The 21,076-nt window shown below is 34.0% G+C and overlaps 1 protein-coding gene across 3 annotated transcripts in view; it reads left to right on the top strand.

The window, feature by feature from the left end:
• Window positions 1–21,076, top strand: part of ANGPT1 (angiopoietin 1) — a 245,133-nt gene that overhangs the window by 171,530 nt on the left and 52,527 nt on the right. For 2 of the 3 annotated variants that reach the window (XM_032858474.1, XM_032858472.1), the window contains 2 exons: window positions 2,830–3,062; window positions 20,860–20,987. In XM_032858474.1, coding sequence (XP_032714365.1) covers window positions 2,830–3,062; window positions 20,860–20,987 — 361 coding nt within the window. The remainder of the gene's footprint in view (window positions 1–2,829; window positions 3,063–20,859; window positions 20,988–21,076) is intronic. The other variant, XM_032858473.1, reaches the window with a different exon arrangement.

Genomic DNA, 21,076 nt, shown 5'->3' on the forward strand with positions numbered 1-21,076 from the left:
AGGACAGATTTTACTACTGTGGGTAGTCCCTTCTTTACTTTGCATAAATAGCTATTTTAAGATGACAGGCTCTTTGGATTTCTTTTGTTACCTGGTGGTCACAGTGCATTAAATGTTGTTCAGTAAATTATGAAAATTAATGTTCTTTTCATCATGTTAAATGCATATTCCTTTTACTTGGGAAATGCAGACTTTTCTTCCATAAGCCAGTAACGAGGTGTTTCCCTTGACATCAGGGAATTCTTTGATCAGCTTTAAATTCTCAGCTCTTTCCAAATTATTCTGAAAACTAAACTAAGCAAACAGGCAAAATCCCTTTATTGACATCTCAGTAGCAGCCGTCTTTAAGTATATACCCTCTTGAACAGGGAATACATCAAAGAAGTGGAAAAACATTGGTTTAAAATATTTTTTTTAAATAGCATTATATCTGAAACAAAAGTTTCTTACAGCTTCTATTGTTTTATTTGAGGTTGTTCATTCAAAATAAATTCTTTGAGTAGAAATGGTGTTTTATATTTTATCTAGTGCTAAGAACACTATTGGCACTTAGCAAGTAATAAATACAAGTTATAGCTATAGCATGGTATTTTCTAAACCAGAATGTTACCTAGTGATGAGGAAAACTGAAAGGCCAGTGCTCATCTTTTTGTAGAAACAAATTGATAAATCAGATTTCTGTCCAGCATTATATGACTATTTCACCCTAATTTTGATCTTTACAGTATTATCATTTTAACAGTTAATTCTAAGTTTTCTTGGAAGTATACTATAACTCTTGTGAATTTAAAAGACAGATGTTTTTGTAAATTAACTGACTTATTTTATGGGCATCTTGCATCTGATCATTAGGAGGAAAAACAAAAAAATCAAAAAGTAAACTGAGAATGAGCTAAGGTATCAGTGGTGGTTAGTTCTCAGATCCAAAGGCCAACAATTACAAGACACAGAGAAAACCTGTTTTGACTCCATAGCAAGTGCACCAATCATTTAACCAGTGGTTGGATAAACTTTTTAACTGAGAAGGGCTTTTTGTTTGTTTGTTTTATTTTGTTTATTTTTTAACCTCTAACTTCAGCAGGAAATTATTGACACAGAAGAAAACACTAAAAGATGGTGAATCCTACCTACTCTTTACAGATGTTGTCTTTCATCTTACCCTGACTTCCATGCCCAAGATTTTCATTTCCAAAAGATGGCTTCAGAGATTAGCTGGCCATCACAAATTTCCCTAATCGCTCTACCTAGGTTCTAACCAAATTGAGTTTGCTTAACAATCAGGACAGGTCTTCTTTCATTATTGGTGTCCCACAGAGTGAGAGCAAGCCAAAATAGAGGCATGGCTTCTGTTACCTTGTATAAGTCACAGAGCTGCCCCTGACAGGTCTCAGTGGAAATGAGAAATGGGAATCTGGACACACCACCCAAGGTGTTGTAAATTAGTATGGTAACGTGAATAGAAGCATCCCGGTGTTTTTCAGATGTGGTTCAACAGTCAACTTTCCTGCCATATTCTGAGCCACATTTTCTTGAGGACAGATTGGTTGGCAAAGATCCAGAATGCTCATGAGCGGTTCTCTCCACACTTCTTAATCTGTGTAAAGGACAATCAGATATTCCAGCTCCCCCCCCAGTACGTCAAATAGGAAAATTTGGCTCTTCTAACATGCTCTATTTATGATTTAAGTATTAAATTTAAAATATTCCCTGAAGTCCCCTCATTACAAACTTATAGGGATGATTCAGTGCTATATTTCTCCAAGGTAAATTAAGTGCCCAGTCTGGTATGTTACATTTGAATAACACCTTGTAAACTAAGGACTGGTTGAACCTTCTGAAAATGGAATTGAGGAAGCTGAATCAGGCTTTCCTCTGAGGAATCTTAGTATATTATACACTCTATAAAATGTGAATACTTTTTATTTACAGTCAGTTGCTAGGATCCAAGAGTGCTTCTGCATTCCCTATCAATTTTAATGTGCAATATGCAAGGGGAGTATCTTCTGAAGAGTTGTGAGAGAAGGAAGGTTCTCAGCTGAAGATTACATCACCCTGAGCAAAATCCCATGTCTTTTTGTAAGACCACACCACCAGCCTGTGGTCTTCCTGTGCAGAACCATCTGTGCACTGATTTGGGAGCTTGTGGTGCTTTTAGGCCTCATTCTGAAACTTAGGTTGAGAGACAAAGTAAGCTATAGTTACGATACAGGATCAGCCATCAGAAATGCCAAGAAATCTAATTCTCTGTGATTTTGCATAGCTTACTTTTTGGTCCTGTGGGTTCTGCTTCAATATACTATTAACTGACCCCACAGAACTATTGTGAAATTTAATCACTGTTAATGTTTTGAGAATCCCAAATGAATGCAACATACATTTTAAAAAAATAGTCTCTATATTTTGTTTGTATTTTTCCTGGACTATGCTATCAGTTTCTTACTGGACCTATTTCCTTAATGAAAGTTATATTATAACTTTCACAGACTCAAATTATTTGGGTCCAAGTCAGCTACCTTGGATATGAAATCTACCCTAGGAAAAAAAAAATTATGTTTAGGAAATAAATATTACTCTGACACCAAATGTTCTAATTATTCTTTATTTGATATGTTATATATGTAACTCCTATATTAATATATGTATTAAATATTTATATAAATAACATGTATATTAGGGTGTGTTATATATATATTCTGAAACCATCACTTATAATATATATTTACATTGTAACATACCTAAGTAAAATTTCTAACTTTAAATGAACTCAGGATCTAGTTGAGTCATATATTTTTGTATAGCATTTTTTAAATAGTCTTTATTTTCTTGTAGTTTATTAGAACATAAAATCTTAGAAATGGAGGGAAAGCACAAGGAAGAGTTGGACACCTTAAAAGAAGAGAGAGAGAATCTTCAAATCTTGGTTACTCGTCAAACATATATAATCCAGGAGCTGGAGAAACAATTGAACAGGGCCACCAACAATAATAGTGTCCTTCAGAAGCAGCAGTTGGAGCTGATGGACACAGTGCACAACCTCGTCAACCTTTGCACTAAAGAAGGTGGTAAGAATTTCTTCAATTTGGTATAGTGGATATTTTATTTAACATGGAGCAAGTAAATATTTAATACCAATTTCTAGATTGTATTGATTGTTGTATAAGAGCAGCAAAATAACTTTATTCTTAGAGGTATTGCATGAAGTTTGTACTCACAATTTTCTCATGTTTTTATTGTCAGAGAATGTATTCATAAGCTTGAATTTGTGAATTCACAGTATCTTTCTGAAAGAACTTTCTGGTTTCTTCTGTCTTGCTTGCTCTTTGTAGCCTTAGATAAAACCTGCAATACTGTCATAGATAAATGTTTGATGCTATGATATTAGACACTTTAATATAGAAGACAGAAATTAACCGATGTTAAAGATTAATTCAGAGTCCTGGGAGAGTTTCAGTAAGATTCCTGTATTAAAACTAATATTAATTATTTATTTTGTAGAGGGAGAGAAGGAAGAGTTGGTTACAGAGACAAGGAGATATAGAAGCTCCCAATAACTATTATAAAGGAGAAAGAATCTTTGATATTAAAAGTCTTTATAAAGATCACTTATGTTTAGTCCTGTGTGGAGAGGACCTAACCAGGCCATCCAGACATATTTATTCTGGACTGTCTTGGTGACAGTGGAAATATACATGTTTTTAAATTTCTAGTATAGATAACATACAGTGTTATATTAGTTTCAGGTGTTGGAAATTCAAATTTTTAACATGACTAGAATATCTGGAGCCACTCAACCACTGAAAATATTGTAGGTCCCTGTCTCTTTAGAAGATATTTATCCATCTGCCCATTCCCACCCAACAATTGTTGAATGAGTGCCCCTGCGAACACTTGTCCACTTCAAGCAGATTGTCTCCCTAGCCTCTGGAGAGCTCTTCAAAGTTTGGAGCTTAAAGGCATCTTCTGTAGTTCTGGTCACTAATCAACCTTTCTCTGAGTGAGGATGCGATGAACATAAATAGTGGTGAGTGAAAGAGAGCACCATTTATGTCTGAAAGCTATGGCTGTCTCTAAGCTGTGGTTTATGTGACCATTCATGCGATGGTTCCATGTGCGTATGCAATATACATACCACAGAGGCTTCTTTAATGATGGACATGAACTCTATGAAAAATGAGCTCAATTCCATTCTTTCATGTATAGATATGAGTATAGATGATAATTCTATACGAAGTGATCTTGTTTTAAAGACATTTCACATTTTTCTATTACACTCCATTACCTTGAGTTATATCTCCTTTAGATAGTCTAAACAAGTCCTTAATATACTTTGTAAAGAATATTTTTTAAACAGTAAGTTCCCAGAGCTCCATTTGGGTGTGCTCCGAAATGTGATTGGGAAGGAAAAAACCTGGTAATCAGTCAGAGCCTGCCAAAACCTTGGGTTAGAGTCCACTGGAAGGAAAGCTTGGTATGATTTTGCCAGAGAATTTTAATGGAGCTCATGAGTATTTAGAAATTAAGTATTAATATGAGACATATCTATTCTCATATTGAACTGAATACATTAGGGGGAACATTGAAAACATATTTTTCTTATCATCTTGAGACTTAAAGCACATGGAGTTGAGTACTTCTTTTTTTTTTTTTTTTCCTTCATGATGTTAGAAATCAAGCCCTGGTGATTCTCACAGAGCTCATATGTCTGCCTACTTATCATAATTTCACTTCTTCTCTGAGTATTTGTCCAATAAATATGTCTATAAACTTTTAGAGGCAGGGGTGGGAGTGACTCAAAAGGAAAATTCTTGGCTAGGTTTGGAATTTGGGTGCAACAGTAGACAACCAAACATCTGTTTAAGAAACATTTATTGAACAATTATGAACCTGATAGATGCTACCCATAAGTAACATCTCAGGGTATGTGAAAATTAACTGTGTCTCTTTTGTGATATACCCTATCCAAAACAAACAAAAATAAGAGAGACAAATTGTCTAATACTTCAGGCCTCTTGATATTTCTTTTTAATGATACAATTCTAAAATAAATTCCTATTTAATTGCAGGACTTGTGATCATCATGTAAGTGTATTACCCCATTTTCCAGTGGGCTCTGTGCTCTCATAACCATAGGTTATATTTGCTTCTTGTGAATTGTTGTTTTCTTTAATTCTATAGTTAATATTCTGATCAAATATTTGATCACTTAAGGATTCATAAAAGACACAAAAATAGAAAGTTCCTCTTACTAAGGTTTCCATCAAGATTTTAATTCTCTGCATATCTTCATTTTCACTGGTGTCATAGTCTTTAGTTATGGTGAATTTGAAATTTTAAATAATTCATACCATAATATGGCTTAAAATCAGTTACTTAAATGAACTTATTTCATCCTAATTCTAAAACATATAAGTAAAACATTTTCCTACTTTTGTGACCAACAACTCATTTATTAAATGGATTTGTTATTGATCAAGAGATCAATATTCTTTTATATTTATATATGCAATATATACAAATATTCTTTTATATTTAAATTTATGCAAATGTGCCTAAAATCAATATACCAAAATAAATGCATCAGTTTTTTAAAAAATATGTATTTTAAGAACTCCAAGAGTAATCTTCTAAAATATTTTCCAAAATCTTCATGAGCTATGTTATAATACAAAAGCCAAAAATGTTTAATTGACATTAAGGGTCCTCCATTTCCAACTTGACCCAATCACTTATGGAGACAGCCTGAATGTAACACTACAAAGTAAGAGAAAAGATTTTTTAGTGAGTTTTCTCTGTCACCAGCAACTAATTTAACCTTTATGAAGCTGTTTCATCATTTTGTAAAGTCAGGATAATTGTGTCTACTTCTCAGTGACAGGGAAAGGATTAAATTAGGTACTGCCTATAAAAACAAACAACACATGACATAATTGACTCGCTAAACTTGAGTTCCTTCTTTCTCCTCCAAGTGACAAGTTTCCATTAAACACAAATTTATTAAGTGTTCTCTATAAGCAAACTTTCTTTCATGGAAAATGTCTGAATACAAGGCTCAAGAGTGTTTAATTGTGGACAATCATCCAAGCAGTTTCTTTTAGCCTCAGTTTTCTTATCTAAAGTGGGATCATAATACATACCTGATGAGTTTGTAGTAAATTAAAAGAAGTTTTTATAAAACATATAGCATCAGTGCCTACTATAGTAAATGCTGAAAAAATTGTAGTTAATTTACTTTTATGCCTTCTAAAGTGTTTATAACTCACTAATGTTACATGATAAAAGAATTCCCACAAGTGTTAGCTGGAAATTTATCCTTTCCCTAAAGTGTGTTTGGTCCAGGAATTGTAAATCCATCTTTGCGTGTAGGGATTATTTCTGTTTAGTTTCACAGAACTTTTCCTACTAAAATATCTAATGTCATAAGATATATTTAAGCTAAGTACAATTTTTAATAAACACACTTTCTAAATAATTGACCAACCTGTCCTCTTTTCCAAACAGGCAGTAGTGGTGTTTTAGACAAATAATCATTTCAAACTGAATTGCATCCATTTTGTGAGGCTTCTGGGTAACACATTTTTTTGGTCTAACCTTTGTCTGCAAATATTTGGCCACACTTATTCTTAGAAACATTACCCACTAAAAAAATATTGCCCTCAATGTTATCATAGTGTCAAAATTTAGCTGGTTGCTTCATTTTTTTGGCAATTCACAAATTATTGCTGGAATTAAATAGATTATATTGATAATGGCATGGATACAAGGTGTGGAATTCTTCCGAGAAGGATAATCAGGTACTGTGACCATCAAACATTCACCAGTCATCTTTATGTTCAAAGGCGATGAAGCCATCACCACATACATTGAGCACACATGAGGCAAACATCATATTATGTGATCAAGAATTTAATTAGTAACAAAGCATTAAAAAAGAAGAAACAAAATAATATTTAGCTTCCACTCTCTACCATGGGCTGGTTTTCTTACTGTCTAAATCACCTTGGAACATACTCCTGCTATACCAAGGTATGATTAATAAATTTATCCATTCATTCAAAAATAGTTATACAACAACTCTTCTGTTTCATATTCTCTTCTGGGGGATAAGAATATTCATCCATTTTTATTTAACAAATATTTCTTGAGTTCTGATAATACAGCAGATGGAGTTCAGGCCACTGGGTAGAGAGAGAAGTTGTATTTCAGTTTGTAGCTTCAAGGAAACTAGAATTTGGTGGGCAGAGAGACAGATAAATACACAATTATATTTCATATTTTGTATTTTGCTACATGTGAGGCTAAGATGCCAGGGCACTAGTGAAATACGTAAGACAAATATAAAAATAATGGCAGGGACAGGATGAGGGCAAAATACATCATCTGCCATCCTCTTAAGGATTTTGTTGAATGCTTGCTATAATTCAGGCATTGTTTAAGCTTTATAGTCCCAACAATAACAATATGAGGTAAATACTATGGCTAGTCCCATTTTATAAATTCTACAGAGAACTTGAGTAATTTGCCCAAGGTTATGCATAGCTGATAAAAGTTGATCCATAATTAAAGCATAGGATGCGTCTAATGGGATAATGATGGCTAAGCCTTCAAAATGAAGAAAGCAGAGGATACTCCAGACAGCTCAGAGAATATGTATATTGGCCAGGAGTCATGGCAGGGTGTGGGATATACCTAAATGCATAGCCTAAGTCTCAGAATCAAAACCAGGAGAACAGTAAAAGATGGAGTTAGAGAGGTAAACTGAAGGAGACCAAGGAAGTTGCATTTTTATCTGAAAGCAAACCGTAAGACGTCCTGTCAATGTATGAGGACCATGCCAACATTTGCATTTTAGGAAAAAAAATTGCCCCAGTCACAATGTAGAAAGAATGTACTGGAAATTTGATAAGCTTGGAAGCAGAGGGACCAGATGGGTGTTTTGCCATTATTATTTAAATATTAGCAAATACTTGAGAGTAAAAAGCCAGTCTTTTGAGCCCTTTGCACATATTAACTCATTCAGTTCTGATGACAACTCTGTAAGCTGGGTGCTCTCACTAGCTTCCTGTGACAGAGAAGGAAACTAAGCATAGAGAAGTAAATAATTTGCAAATACCACACTGCTAGCAAATGAGCAAGGTGAGATTTGAACCCAGAGTCTGATTCTGGAGTCTGTACATTATCCACTGTACCATAATGGGGAGGGAAGGTAGAGTTGATGGTGGTTTTCATCTGATTCTCGAAAGGACCTCCTAGGAGAGAAATAATAAGGTTGGGACCAAAGAGGGATAAATAAAAAGGCAGATACAGGGAAATTTCATGAACTCAGAGAATTAAAAACAACAAGAAATAATGACCTATTAGAAAGTGAATCAAATATAACTTAATTTTCCGGGTTCAGTAACTGAGGGGATATTGATGACATTACTTAAAATCACCAACATTTAAAATTAATCAGGTTTAAGTGGGAAAGATAATGAGTAGTTTGGGGCATATTGATTGAGGTGACTATGGGAAAATTCGAATCTGGAAGTCGGAGAAATAGGAATTTGTAATCCAAGAGTGAAATCTGGATGACCACATGCATTGTTGTGTCCTCAGAGGAGACAAGTGGTAAATCCAGGAGCAAATGAAATTAATTGGAAGTGCATATAAAGCAATGACTCAACGATTGGGGGTTATCTATTTGAGAATCTGATAAAAACTAGCCTACCTTTCCTTCTTGCTTAGTGCAAACACTCAGGCATAGGTTTATGTGCAATTTCAGAGAATTTACATACTAAGATTATGAACCCATTTTAAAATGATAAGAATGTAAAATCCAAGAAAGAAAATTGAGAGTTCTTTATGAGATAGTTAAAAGGAGACTGGAAAGAAAACAGAATTAGGAGGAAAAACCAGTAGTAAGAAGTGTTACAGCATAGAGAAAAAACATCTATGAAACATCTAATCTCCATGGCAAATAAGCAGAAAGGCAAAAAAAAAAAAAAAAAAAAAAAAAAAAAGAGAGAGAGAGAGAGGGAAGAAGGAAGGAAAAAAAGAAAGAGAAAACATCTTTTACATCATCTGAAAGACATAATGATTGATAATATAAATTTTTAAGTGATCTAAATTATTTGGTTTAAAATGTCTTTCCCAGGGGCTGATGGCAGTGGTATGGAACTTTTGATCATTATTTTCGGTCCTCTGGCCTTCTGAAAAGGGGAAATGAGGCATTTGTTTCTTTCCCAGTGCTGAGGAGACATTTGGTTCTGTTCTCAGAATAATTCTACCATCTGAAAGGAATTTACCTCCCGTGCAGTGTCTATTGAGTTTGTGAAGTAAATCATTCAGTCAAGGGATGAGATAGTTTGAACTCCTGCAAGTCCCTTGAGTTAAGAATGATTCTAAAAACATCACAAGCAATGGGAGGAAATTAAAACTTTTTGAATGTCACTTATATAAACATTGATAAAAATAGAATATATCATTTTCATTGACTGAGTAAAATATGTGGGTTTTCGTTGACTACTTGTAATGCACAATTTAACATTAGGTAGAAAGAGAAAGAAAAATACAGGAAGTCATCTGCTGCACAGTACAGTGAGCACTTGTTCCCATTTAATGAGGGAAATGCTTTATCTTGACAGAAAATTATATGTCAAACATTTACAATTTCCTTAAAACGAACCACACTTTCTAGCACTTCCTTTCATAAAACCCAATGGCTTTAAGGGGAAAGTGACTGTTTATTTTTGGAAATGGTATATTTCTCCTTTTTGATGGAGCATGTTATCTGCCTTTTGGAAAGTTATAATTTCTCTAAAAAAAAAATTGTGTGAATAGCAAATAGCCAAACTAATGATAACAAAATAAGAAATAGTACAGCCTTTAACCTCTCCCATGAATTACTTCTAAACCACATCTTTTGGGGGAGATTTGAAACTTTGTGGTTAATTCTCTTTTGGAATTTGAGTTTCAGTTTAAGAAACTAAACTATCTGAAAAGGGATATCTCCTGCTTCTAGCTGGGCCTGGAAATTACGAGGTGAAAGGCCACAAAAAAAAAAAAAATGAAAGAAAGGAAAAGGGTGGCCTTTCTGTTCCTACATTTCTGTGAGCAAATTCCATTTCTTCTTCTTTTGTGCTTTCATGGTCTGGTTGGTTAAAGCAAAGAAGCACAAAATATTTTTAATACAATTTCAATTAAGTCATTTCCTAGACACATCCACACTCAAGTTGAACTGATATTTTCTAAGTCCAAGGACATAATGAAACACTGATTACTTACAGTTAAGCTCTGCTACTTTACACTGAGTCCAAGGGACATCTCTAATTCCTTGAAGGGAAAGTAAAAAAAAAAAAACAACAAAACATTTTATTAATCTCATTCAATAATTTATGCATCACATAAACCATAAACCGTCATGAAATGTCTTCTACTTTTTGGGAGAAAAATGAAACAAAACCTGAGAAATTTTATAATTATACAGTTAGGCTTAAATACATATAATAATACTGATTTTTAGCATTTTTCTAAAAGTTGATTATAAAGAACCTTTAAAACTATTAATAAAAAACATTTTTAGTTTTCTATTAGGAATCACCATTTATTTTCAATTAAAGAATATCAACATCATAACTAAAGACACTGGAATCTCAACCTACCATTGGCTTGGATGTTCACGTTCTGAGTGGGACCAACTCCAGTAAGGAATCACATTAAGATGTGATCTACTAAGAACAAATCACCTTTTTAATGAATTTATGATGAAATTAAATTATTAAATGAAATACCATTTAAGCCATACCTCTTTTAATTGCATTTTTCTATTGTGTCCTTGCATATATCCGTAATTATTTTTAGGTGTGAACATTCTGTTTTCATAGCCAACATGAGTTCCTTTAAAGTAGTGAATTTGAACTTTGAGTTTAATTTTAAGTGGAGATTTGGTTCTAAAGGAAGTTTTACCAGTTGTTTTGGCCTCAAGTACACATACTTACAAACACATAAATAGACTGAATCTTGGCCATAATTAATTCTCCAGCTCATCTCCCCAGAGCTAGGATCTAGACTGAGATGTCACATAATCAGCATCTTGGAACAACTATGACATATGCCATCCAGAGGGCAAGGCCTGATGGTCTAGCAGGAATAGGAATCAAGGGCATCTGAGTTCTAGTCCCAGGCTGTTTAACATAAACCTAGCACACAACTTAGAGTTTGTCTGGTGTCCTAGACAAATCCATACATTTTGTGACTCCTCAATCATTCCATTTCTTTTCTTCGTTTTGTATCACTTCTAATGACTAGGAAATCCCCAAGTTCAGGTGAACCTCAGCATAACAATCAAGTATTATTCTTCAAGTATATTTTACCACAAGATTAAGAATCAAAGTGACATACCTATGGTGACAGGTTTTATTTATTTAAAACTTTAAAATGAAGTGTTTTGGTTTTGGTTGGGGGCTTTTGGGGGTTTGGGTTTTTTTTTTGTTTTTTGGTCAGTTTTCAAAAGCATCTGGCAACAGCTTTCCATTTATATCATTGCCCAAGGACTTTCATTCCATTTTTAATGGCTTTTGCTGAAATCAATTATTTGTCTACTTAGAACAAAGCACAAAAGATACCCTTGAAGCTTTCCCACACACATGGGAAATCTTTTGTTCAAAATCAATATATTCCAGTCAGGCCAAAACATATTACATGGGAAATTAACACACATGAAACACCTGAAATATTTTTGTTAATGAAATGACCTTCTGAACAAATGGCAAGGGTCATGTATGACTCATAACTGCCCATCAGGGTGCCCAAAAGGAAAACACAGAAATCAATTTTGTGAAAAATGAGTATTACTTCATTAAACAAAGATTATATGTAAATCCATTATCAACTTTCAATTCTTTTTTTGCATCCTTTGTTGCTTTAAGTGTAATATGTATTAAATATACATTCAGTTATATATATGAGTCATTTCACCTTAGAGGAGCACTGGAAATTTTATTTGAATACACTAATCAAACTAAAGTGGAGTTATGTAGAATTACACGATGTCTCATTATTCTACACTAAAAAAAAAAAAATAGCATAAAATTAGTAATCTACCTATGGCATAGGGTGGGTTTCATGTGCACATATATTTAACAGTTTATGTACCTTATACATACATCTCACTATTACCAAAAGTGTATACTCCTTAAATTATATATATGGGTCATATGTTCTCCAGATAATTAAAATGTAACTCTTTAAGTAGTAAAATGTTAAGAAAATTTAAAAATACTGTGATAGTACGTTTTCTGCATTGTTTTTGTCTTCTTTTCCAGAAAGGAAGATTGAATAAAATTGAAGCTTTTTGTAATACTTTAATTCATTATCCTCAATATGACTTAATTTGCATCAGAATACCACAATGCCTTTGAAAAAGTATATGATTTGTCCCTTATATCTGCCCCAACTGTTCTCATTTCTTATTTTTGCCTACTTCTAAGATTACTGTCTCTTCCTCACACACACAAAAAACCTTTTGATTATCATTTTGTTGTTGTTGTTGTCTTCATGCCCGATTCTAGAAGGTGAACACACACACACATACACACACACACACTTCCACGCAAATACCCACACATATGCTTACCCTCCCTACTCCCACCAGCACTTCCTCTAAACTTGTAGCTTCAGCAGATAGTCCAGAGGCTGGGACGTCAAGTAATTAGGCTTGTGAGAATATTACCCATGATTAATAAGGACAGATTTTGGTCAGCATGATATTTAGGATGTAGACAGTATGAGATCCAATATAGCTGCTCAAGCATCTCTTATTTCCTAATGATCTGTTAGCTTTTGAAGTTGCAGGCCACCAGTGCTCCACATTTCTGCTGAGTTCCCACCTCAGATAATTCTGCTGCCTGTGGCTCTCTTCTATCCTCAACATTTTTCTTCTTTATCTTTTCTAACCCCTGTCACTCTTCCAATACTTCCTGCTTCTGAAAGAAGAGGTCGTAGCCATTCTGAATTAAGACCTGTCTTGATTCACCCAAGACCCTGGGTATGGGGTGGGTATGACCTTGTCATCTGAGATAAGTATTGCTGAGGACTCTGTGACAGATGAGTCACTGGAGTCGTGTTTGGATTTTACTTCACTCCAGGGGCCAGTAAGGAATAGTTAAGATTCTTGGCTTTATAGACAAAAGATTTCCAGAGTTAGACATTTTGGTGAAGTTAGAAAACATCTCTGAACCTCCAATTCCTCATATATACAATATATTGATAACAATATTTCATAAGGTATTTGTGAGGACTATATGAAGCAAGGCATATAAAACATACTTGGCTCACAAAATTCAGAGTTGAACACATGGTACGTGTGCTAATTTCTGATACTGACTGTGCCAATTGATTTTATTATGATCATGATTATTATAGTTCCACCAAGAAGATAATGGGTAGTTAATATTTTAAGTATCATGTATAAAATATGGACACACAAAGAACAGTTCCTTTTATAAAAATTTTAATTAAAGTAATAATGTAGCAAGCAAATGATTTTTAACTGAGGTTAGGGGGACTATGGGGATTTTTAACTGGGGTTAGGGGGACTATGGGGAAAAGAATAGTAGATCTTTAAAAAGAGAAGCTTTTAGCTACTTACCCAAAGACTTCAGATTTAAGGTATTTACAAATAGAATATGTGTTTTTCTACTGTGATACAGCAATCTGCATTATTTTATATATAATACATATATACACGTTAACATATATATGTACAAATATGTTACATCAAACTGTATGTAGTTGCCATTTTTGTAGGTTAAAAACAATCATGCTGAGATATCAATCCCTAGATGTTCAGTTCAAATGCATATGTTTTATATAAAATAAAATACCAGCTTTGAAATTTTCATGTATTTATATAGTTACGTATTTTGTGTATTTTATGTATTTATATAGTTATACATATGTAATATGTATTTATAAAGTCATTGGTGAATTTCCCTCACTCTCATTCTTACACACATAATCTGAAATGTTGAATATTGCCTATAAACCTTGTAATTTTCCACACTCTTGACGTCCAAGGCATTGCCTTTTCCACTTTTAAAAGTCCTTTCAAATAAATTAGGAATCTAGGGAGCGTCTTCAAATGGCTTTTCCATGAGATGCCCACACATGTGGCTGAAAAGTATAGAATCTTATCAGGTGTTTGCTTGTTTGCACCTTATCAGATATGATGACTTACTTATCCATATGCTCAGTTAACTTCAGTGTCCTGTTGAGGTGAAAAATTACAGATTTAGGGTCAATTCCTATACTATGATCTACATGGTGATGATGGTCCAGTAAGTAACACAAGGATTATCCTTAAAGCAATAACTTGATCCACATATATTATGACGCTAGCTAAATACTAGAAAGATAGGAACCATTAGCCACATCTAAGATTTAAAAAGAATATTTGCATTGACCCCTTTATGGCTCATTATTGGGAAGTAAGTAGGATCAAGGACTTTGGCTTTTTACATTGTCTCTGTTATAGCAAAGACTAATTGCCTTCTGTGTTCTGTACTAGATTTACTACAACTCAGAATTACCAATTCCACATTCCAGGAAGTTTTCTCTTGAGGGTTCATCTGAGTTGAAGTGACCCTCTGCCTCAGCTTTATGGTTCTTCCTTCAAGTCAACCTAGTGGCAGACATGCCATCTGGATTGAAATTCGCTGGGCAAATAAAAGGGAGAGCCAGATAAAGTCAACAGTTACTGCAATCAGGGTCTCAGGTTGCTTTTTGACTGAATGTTGGCTGGTGAAAGACAGACATGCACCTGCTTGTGTCCCTATTCTTTCCCTTTAGATCATGATGATTAGGTTATAGAGACAAGGCTAAATGAGAAGAATGAATAATGGTTCTTTCCTAAGGCTTTCTAGATTTTTTTGCTGATATCAGTGTGCACAAAGTCTTTGAATTGCCATACCACGATTTTAAAATTTAGTTCAGATAAACTGCTTTACTTTTTTTTTTCTTTTTTCATTCAACTGCTCTCTCTTCTGGGCAGCCTTCCCCAAGTTTACCCGGCAGATAGAATATATTCTCCCTGAATATTCTCAGTGAACTTGATACATATCCAAAAATAACAATCTCTGTTTGATGCTATATTCAAGCTGGTAATATTATAGCTCTAGAAGCTGTCGCTAGTCTCTTGAGACCAGATGAGAGTCATCAACTGTGTCAAAAAAAAGATAAAGAAACCTATTCCTGTTCACACTCTTTGAAATCTGATTATGATTTACCTAAAATTCTATTCTACATTGTTTATGATTGAGTAAATTATCTTTTTTCTTAAGCTAGCTTGAGTTCTTCTCTATCATGGAAGGTACTAATTATGGATATAGCTATCTTGAATTATCACAGAAGACCCACTAATATAGTAGGACTTTCTCCCATCAGACTGTGATTATGTTAAGAGCAAACTGTGGTTTTCTTATGTCTGTATCTTCACCATCTAGGAAACGTCATGCATGTAGAAGATGCTCAATCAATATTTGTTGATGGGGCACCTGGGTGGTTCAGTAGGTTAAGCCTCTGCCTTCCGCTCAGGTCATGATCCCAGGGTCTTGGGATCAAGCCCCACATCGGGCTCTATGCTCAGCAGGGAGCCTGCTTCTTCCTCTTTCTCTCTCTGCCTGCTTTTCTGCCTACTTGTGATCTCTCTGGGTCAAATAAATAAATAAAATCTTTAAAAATATATTTGTTGAATTAATAAACATAGCATAATTTTTTTAAGATTTATTTATTTATTTGTTACAGGGGGGAAACACACAAGAAGGGGAACAGCAGGCAGAGAGAGAGCAGCAAGCTTCCCACTGAGAAGGGATCCTGATGAAGGACTCTATCCCAGGACCTTAGGATCATGACCTGAGCCAAAGGCAGATGCTTAACTGACTGAACCACCCAGGTGTCCCAGTATAGCGTGGATTAAATTAAGAGGAGACAGGAGACAGCCTATTAAGTTGAGAAACTAATAAAAAAAAAAAACAGTCTATTTGTCTTATATTTGGGTCGTCATTATTTTTTAACTGATGGCAACTGACGAGTATAGTGGAACCAGTGGGACTGTAAGAGAAAGAACACAGAATTTGAAAGGAAAGATTAGACAATGTTAAGCAAATGAAAGTTGAGGTAGCAGTAAGAAAAGCCCAACAGACAAATAAAAATATGAATCAGGAGGTCAAGAGAGAAGCAAACATACAGTATCAAAAATGCTTATATCAGAAACCTAATGTGTAGAAGTTTGAAGGCATGATAGTTTGCAAAAAGTGCAATGTATAAGGAATAGAGATCTGAGAATCGAGTCAGCATCTATATGGTAGATGAGGAGAGGAAGAGAACCCGATGAAGATGAAAGAGAAAAGACAGAGAAAAGGGACCAAGAGAGGTCAACACAAAAGGCAAGGGGAAAGATAGGCAAGGCCAACTTCAGTAGTATGGGGGAATAAGGTGGAAGAGGTATTAAATGGCTTTGATCTTCATAGTAAACCATAAAACAAGGTGATATATAAAGAACGAGAGATGATAGGATTAAGATTTAGCCTTGAAAACTTTTTAGGAAATGTAATAGAAAATCTATGGGCACCTGGGTGGCTCAGTCGGTTAAGCATCTGACTCTTGATTTCATCTCAAGTTGTGATCTCAGGGCAGTGAAATTGAGCCCTGTATGGGGTTCCATGCTGGGGTCTGCTTGAGATTCTCTCTCCCTCTCCCTTTGCCCCTCCCCTGCTCATGTTCCCTTGCTGTCTCTCTCTAAAATTAAAAAAAAAAATCTTTAAAAAAATCTATTAGTAATGACCAAAGGTTTGACTGAGCAGCATGAAGAACATAGCTGTGTTTAGAAAACATGCATTTGGATGGCATTAAAAAGCCTCTCTTCAGTATTTGCAATCTGGAAGCAGGGGTGAGAAAATGAATAAATGTCCTTCTTTGAGTTGGGTTTTACCCAGGCAAGGGATTTGTAGATGAAAGGACAGTGGGTGGAGAGCACCAGGAATTCCACCTGAACTGTTTTTTAACCCTACTGCTTGACAGTGAGATAGAAGTTAGGAAAAAGGAAAGGGAAGCTAATGAGGGACTAATAGTAATGGTGGAGATCCAGATTCTCAATTAGAGGAAAGACTAACTCATTAAGAACTAAAGGGAGAGGAAAAAAAGAGTATAATGTCAAAGAAGGAACTTTTAGATATAAAGATCAATTTTTTAATTCATGCTTTTTAACCAGTCTATTATTATAAGAAGTCTGAGCTGCTTTGACAGATAAACACCTCAATCAGCTGTCCATTTCCCCTGGCTCTGTCCAGTTGATGCTTCTTTTATCCTCTCTCATTACATTTTCCATATCTGTATCTTATCATTCACCATACCTTCCTCTAGACATTATCTTCCACTTTACTGAATCTCAATACCTCCTACAAAAATATGTCCTTAGTTCTGACACTTTTAATGGTCAGTAAATCATCTTTTTATTGTCCTTGTTTTATTTTTTTTTTAAGATTTTATTTATTTATTTGACAGACAGAGATCACAAGTAGGCAGAGAGGCAGGCAGAGAGAGAGGAAAGCAGAGAGAGGAGGAAGCAGGCTCCCCGAGGAGCAGAGAGCCTGATGGCGGCGCTCGATCCCAGGACTCTGGGATCATGACCTGAGCCAAAGGCAGAGGCTCTAACCCACTGAGCCACCCAGGCGCCCTTATTGTCCTAGTTTTAAAATGTTTATTATGTGTCTAGTTTTACAGTATGTAACCATAATATATCTAATACATGACAAAGAAAATAATTGGTCACGCAAATTAAAGTTATGGGATAAAATTCTGCAATCAATGTGTTGTTATGTACATCATATGTCATTTCATCTGAAATTATCTTTGAACTATTCAGATTAAGTTTATATATGCAGTAAGATTAGATTACTTGGATTTTTTTAGATTTAAACAACGGTATGATATGATATAGTCAATGAACAAAATAAACCAGTTAGCTAACTTTGATAAGGAGAGGACTTTTCAATATAACCCTAAATATAACCAGTCAAATGTAACTGCCCTAACATTTGGTCAGCTATAATACTGGCTTTGAGGGTGGAAGATCCACTATTCCATTGACTGGACTTGCTGGCTTTCTCCAGCCTACTGGTGTCACTTCTGAAAGAAAGAATAATAATATAATCTTTCCATTAATAATAACATTACTATTACTATAACAATAACTACCATTTCTTGAGTTCTTTTATTTCAGTCACTCTGCTTTGTGTTACATAATCAGAGATATGTTTAACTGCCCTACTTTGTAGACTGAAAAAAGAAAAACTAAAGATCAGTCTACTTTTATGGAAGGGCCTTTTTCAAACCATGGTATATAATACAAATATCAAAGGTAACCTGGGAATGGAACTTTTATACTGATCTTAAGTGCTTTAATACTGTAAAATATAGCCTGGATCAAACTTTCAGACATGATGTTTACTAATCAATAAGTAATTAAATAGAAGCACTCCAGTCTTTCTGGAAAGAATGACCATTTCTTTTGGAAAGAATGTTTCTATTTTTTTAAAAATACCAAACTATATTTCAAGAAAATGAAATATCTTCATAAGGTATGTTGCCATTATAATAACAACAAATCCATAGTATAACCATAGTACTATTTGTACCTTTTATGATGGAATCTTTAAACCATTTTTCTAGTTATAAGACTTAACATTCATGGCTTGAACATCATTTTTATACAATTAGTTTCCATAAAAATAAGCTAATACTCAAGTTCTTTTCTTTTTCTCTGTTATTAAAAATGTTTGTGGGTTTCCCTCTTCCCACACAACAGCCTTTCACCAGCATCTTCCTGAGTAGGAAAGGAAAGAGAATAGGGGGTGACAGAGAAGTGGAAATGGAGTATATTCTCACTGCATAACTAAATAAGGAAGAGCAGGAAGTGGTATATTCAGTAAGAGAAACATTTTCTCCTTAGATAAGTGACTTTCTCCATTTCTTACCCAAAAAAGAAAAATGGGTTTACCATGGAATTCCTCTTTGACCACATCTTCCTGTGTTCATCCTCTCAAGGGATCATAATTTTGGCATTTCTTCACAACCCCCCCCCTTTCTTTTGCATCTAATTTTGGTTATTTTCAACTTGTTTGAATAGAAGATTAAACATACAGAATTTAGGAAGGTTTTATTTTAGAAAAATAGCAGTCCATTCACTTAAAATAAGCAAGTGCAAGTGAACTGTGTTGATGTTTTTCAGACCAATACCCTTACAAAACCCGTCAACACTCCCATTGCATTTAAAGATGGCTTTTGAATAAGCATTTATATATTCGTTTTTAAATTGCTATTTGCATACCTTCTATGCCATGCTTCTTCCCTATCATATGAATGCATAGTCCTCTGATTACTTATTCTGTGTTGATATTGTAACTGCAATGGTGGTGTTTAGATGTAATTATTAATATAAGTAGGCAAAACCATCAGTGCACATTTGACCTATATAGAAAACCATGATACTATTAAAAGTTATATTTCTATATTTTTGTTAGGACAGCATATCTGAGTGGATATTTCATTTCCTTGAAACATCATTATTTTTGAAAATTTGAAGTATTTATATTGAAATAGTCATTCTTTCCATCAGCTTACTAATTTATGTGTAATTAAAAATAAATAGTCTAAACTCATGCTTCTTAAGTTTAATTTGGGCTAGTGTTTTAGATTATTAGAGCATGTAAAATCTATTTAAAAGCATCATTTAATATTTAATATTTAATTTGATATTCTTATTATAAAAGGCCATCCTGATTCAAAGTGATTGAAAGCAGGTATTTATTAAATAACATAAGACTTTAAGGGCAAGGTCATAAAATAATCTTAAAAAGTCTTCTTGAAAGGGTTAATTAAACCAGTTACTAAACTATAGATTTGTTAGAAGATACTAATCATAAATATTTTGAAAGTGTGCCATGTATACATTTAGTAAAGGACTACTAAATAGGAGTCATTTTTGCATTTTGATCTCAGTAATAAAAATTTCATAATAGATGAAGGTCAGTGAATAAAATTAAGTTCTCATTAGAGCCTATCTAATTAAATTTCCTTTTTCATTTGGCTTACCCTCTTTACTGAACTCTTCCCCTATAGAAGTTAATTTCAAATCTTATTCATGTTCTTTTATTTGTATACTATCTGCCTGATAGTTTAACTTCAGGCATTCAGTAAAAAACAAAGTTCAGTTCCCTTTTCTTTCTGGGTAAATTAGGTCAGAGGCTCTTTTCTACTTTATAAATCTAATTATTTTGAGGGTTTTTTTTTTAATAAAAATTTCTAGGAGCTTATCAGTCCAAAGACACAGAAAAATTTCTATCTACTTTTAGCATTTTAAACCTCCATATGGTATTTTTATGTTTGAATTTGTTATCATTATCTCTTCCTCCTCCAAAAATGTTTTAGCATTTTTTGAAAATTTCCATTGAAATGTAGGTAAGAACATTTTAGAAATTTTGCAGAAAAGTTGCCATAATTATTACAAGTTGGAAAGGTTACACTACCAGGTCATTTGTCCCTTGAGTTGATGTTCTGAAAATTATAGATAAAAACAAAATTTAAGTAAGCAAAATATAAGAAGTATTCAGTTAAAAATTGCTCTACAGATTTTTCCATTAGTTTTGTAATTCTGTGAGTCAGCTCAAATCTAGTATTGTCTTTATGATTAATTTGTCAGTGAATGCAACATTGGCATTTGTTTTGAGGAAATAAAGACTTGTTTAGCTATACTTGGAGTCCAAAATTTAGGTACTAATGGTACTGATATTCTTGTTCACATATTGCAATTTTTTTTTTTTGCAGTTTTACTAAAGGGAGGAAAAAAAGAGGAAGAGAAACCATTTAGAGACTGTGCAGATGTATATCAAGCTGGTTTTAATAAAAGTGGAATCTACACTATTTATATTAATAATATGCCAGAACCCAAAAAGGTAAAACCAGAAGTGTTTGTTTACGAGATATAAAGCAGATCCTAGTTGAATTGCTGAATAATCAGATTGATTTGTGAGATTGTTAAGCT

Source organism: Lontra canadensis, unplaced genomic scaffold (assembly GCF_010015895.1).
Source record: "Lontra canadensis isolate GAN:19392208 unplaced genomic scaffold, GSC_riverotter_1.0 scaffold15, whole genome shotgun sequence".
Taxonomy (NCBI): domain Eukaryota; kingdom Metazoa; phylum Chordata; class Mammalia; order Carnivora; family Mustelidae; genus Lontra; species Lontra canadensis.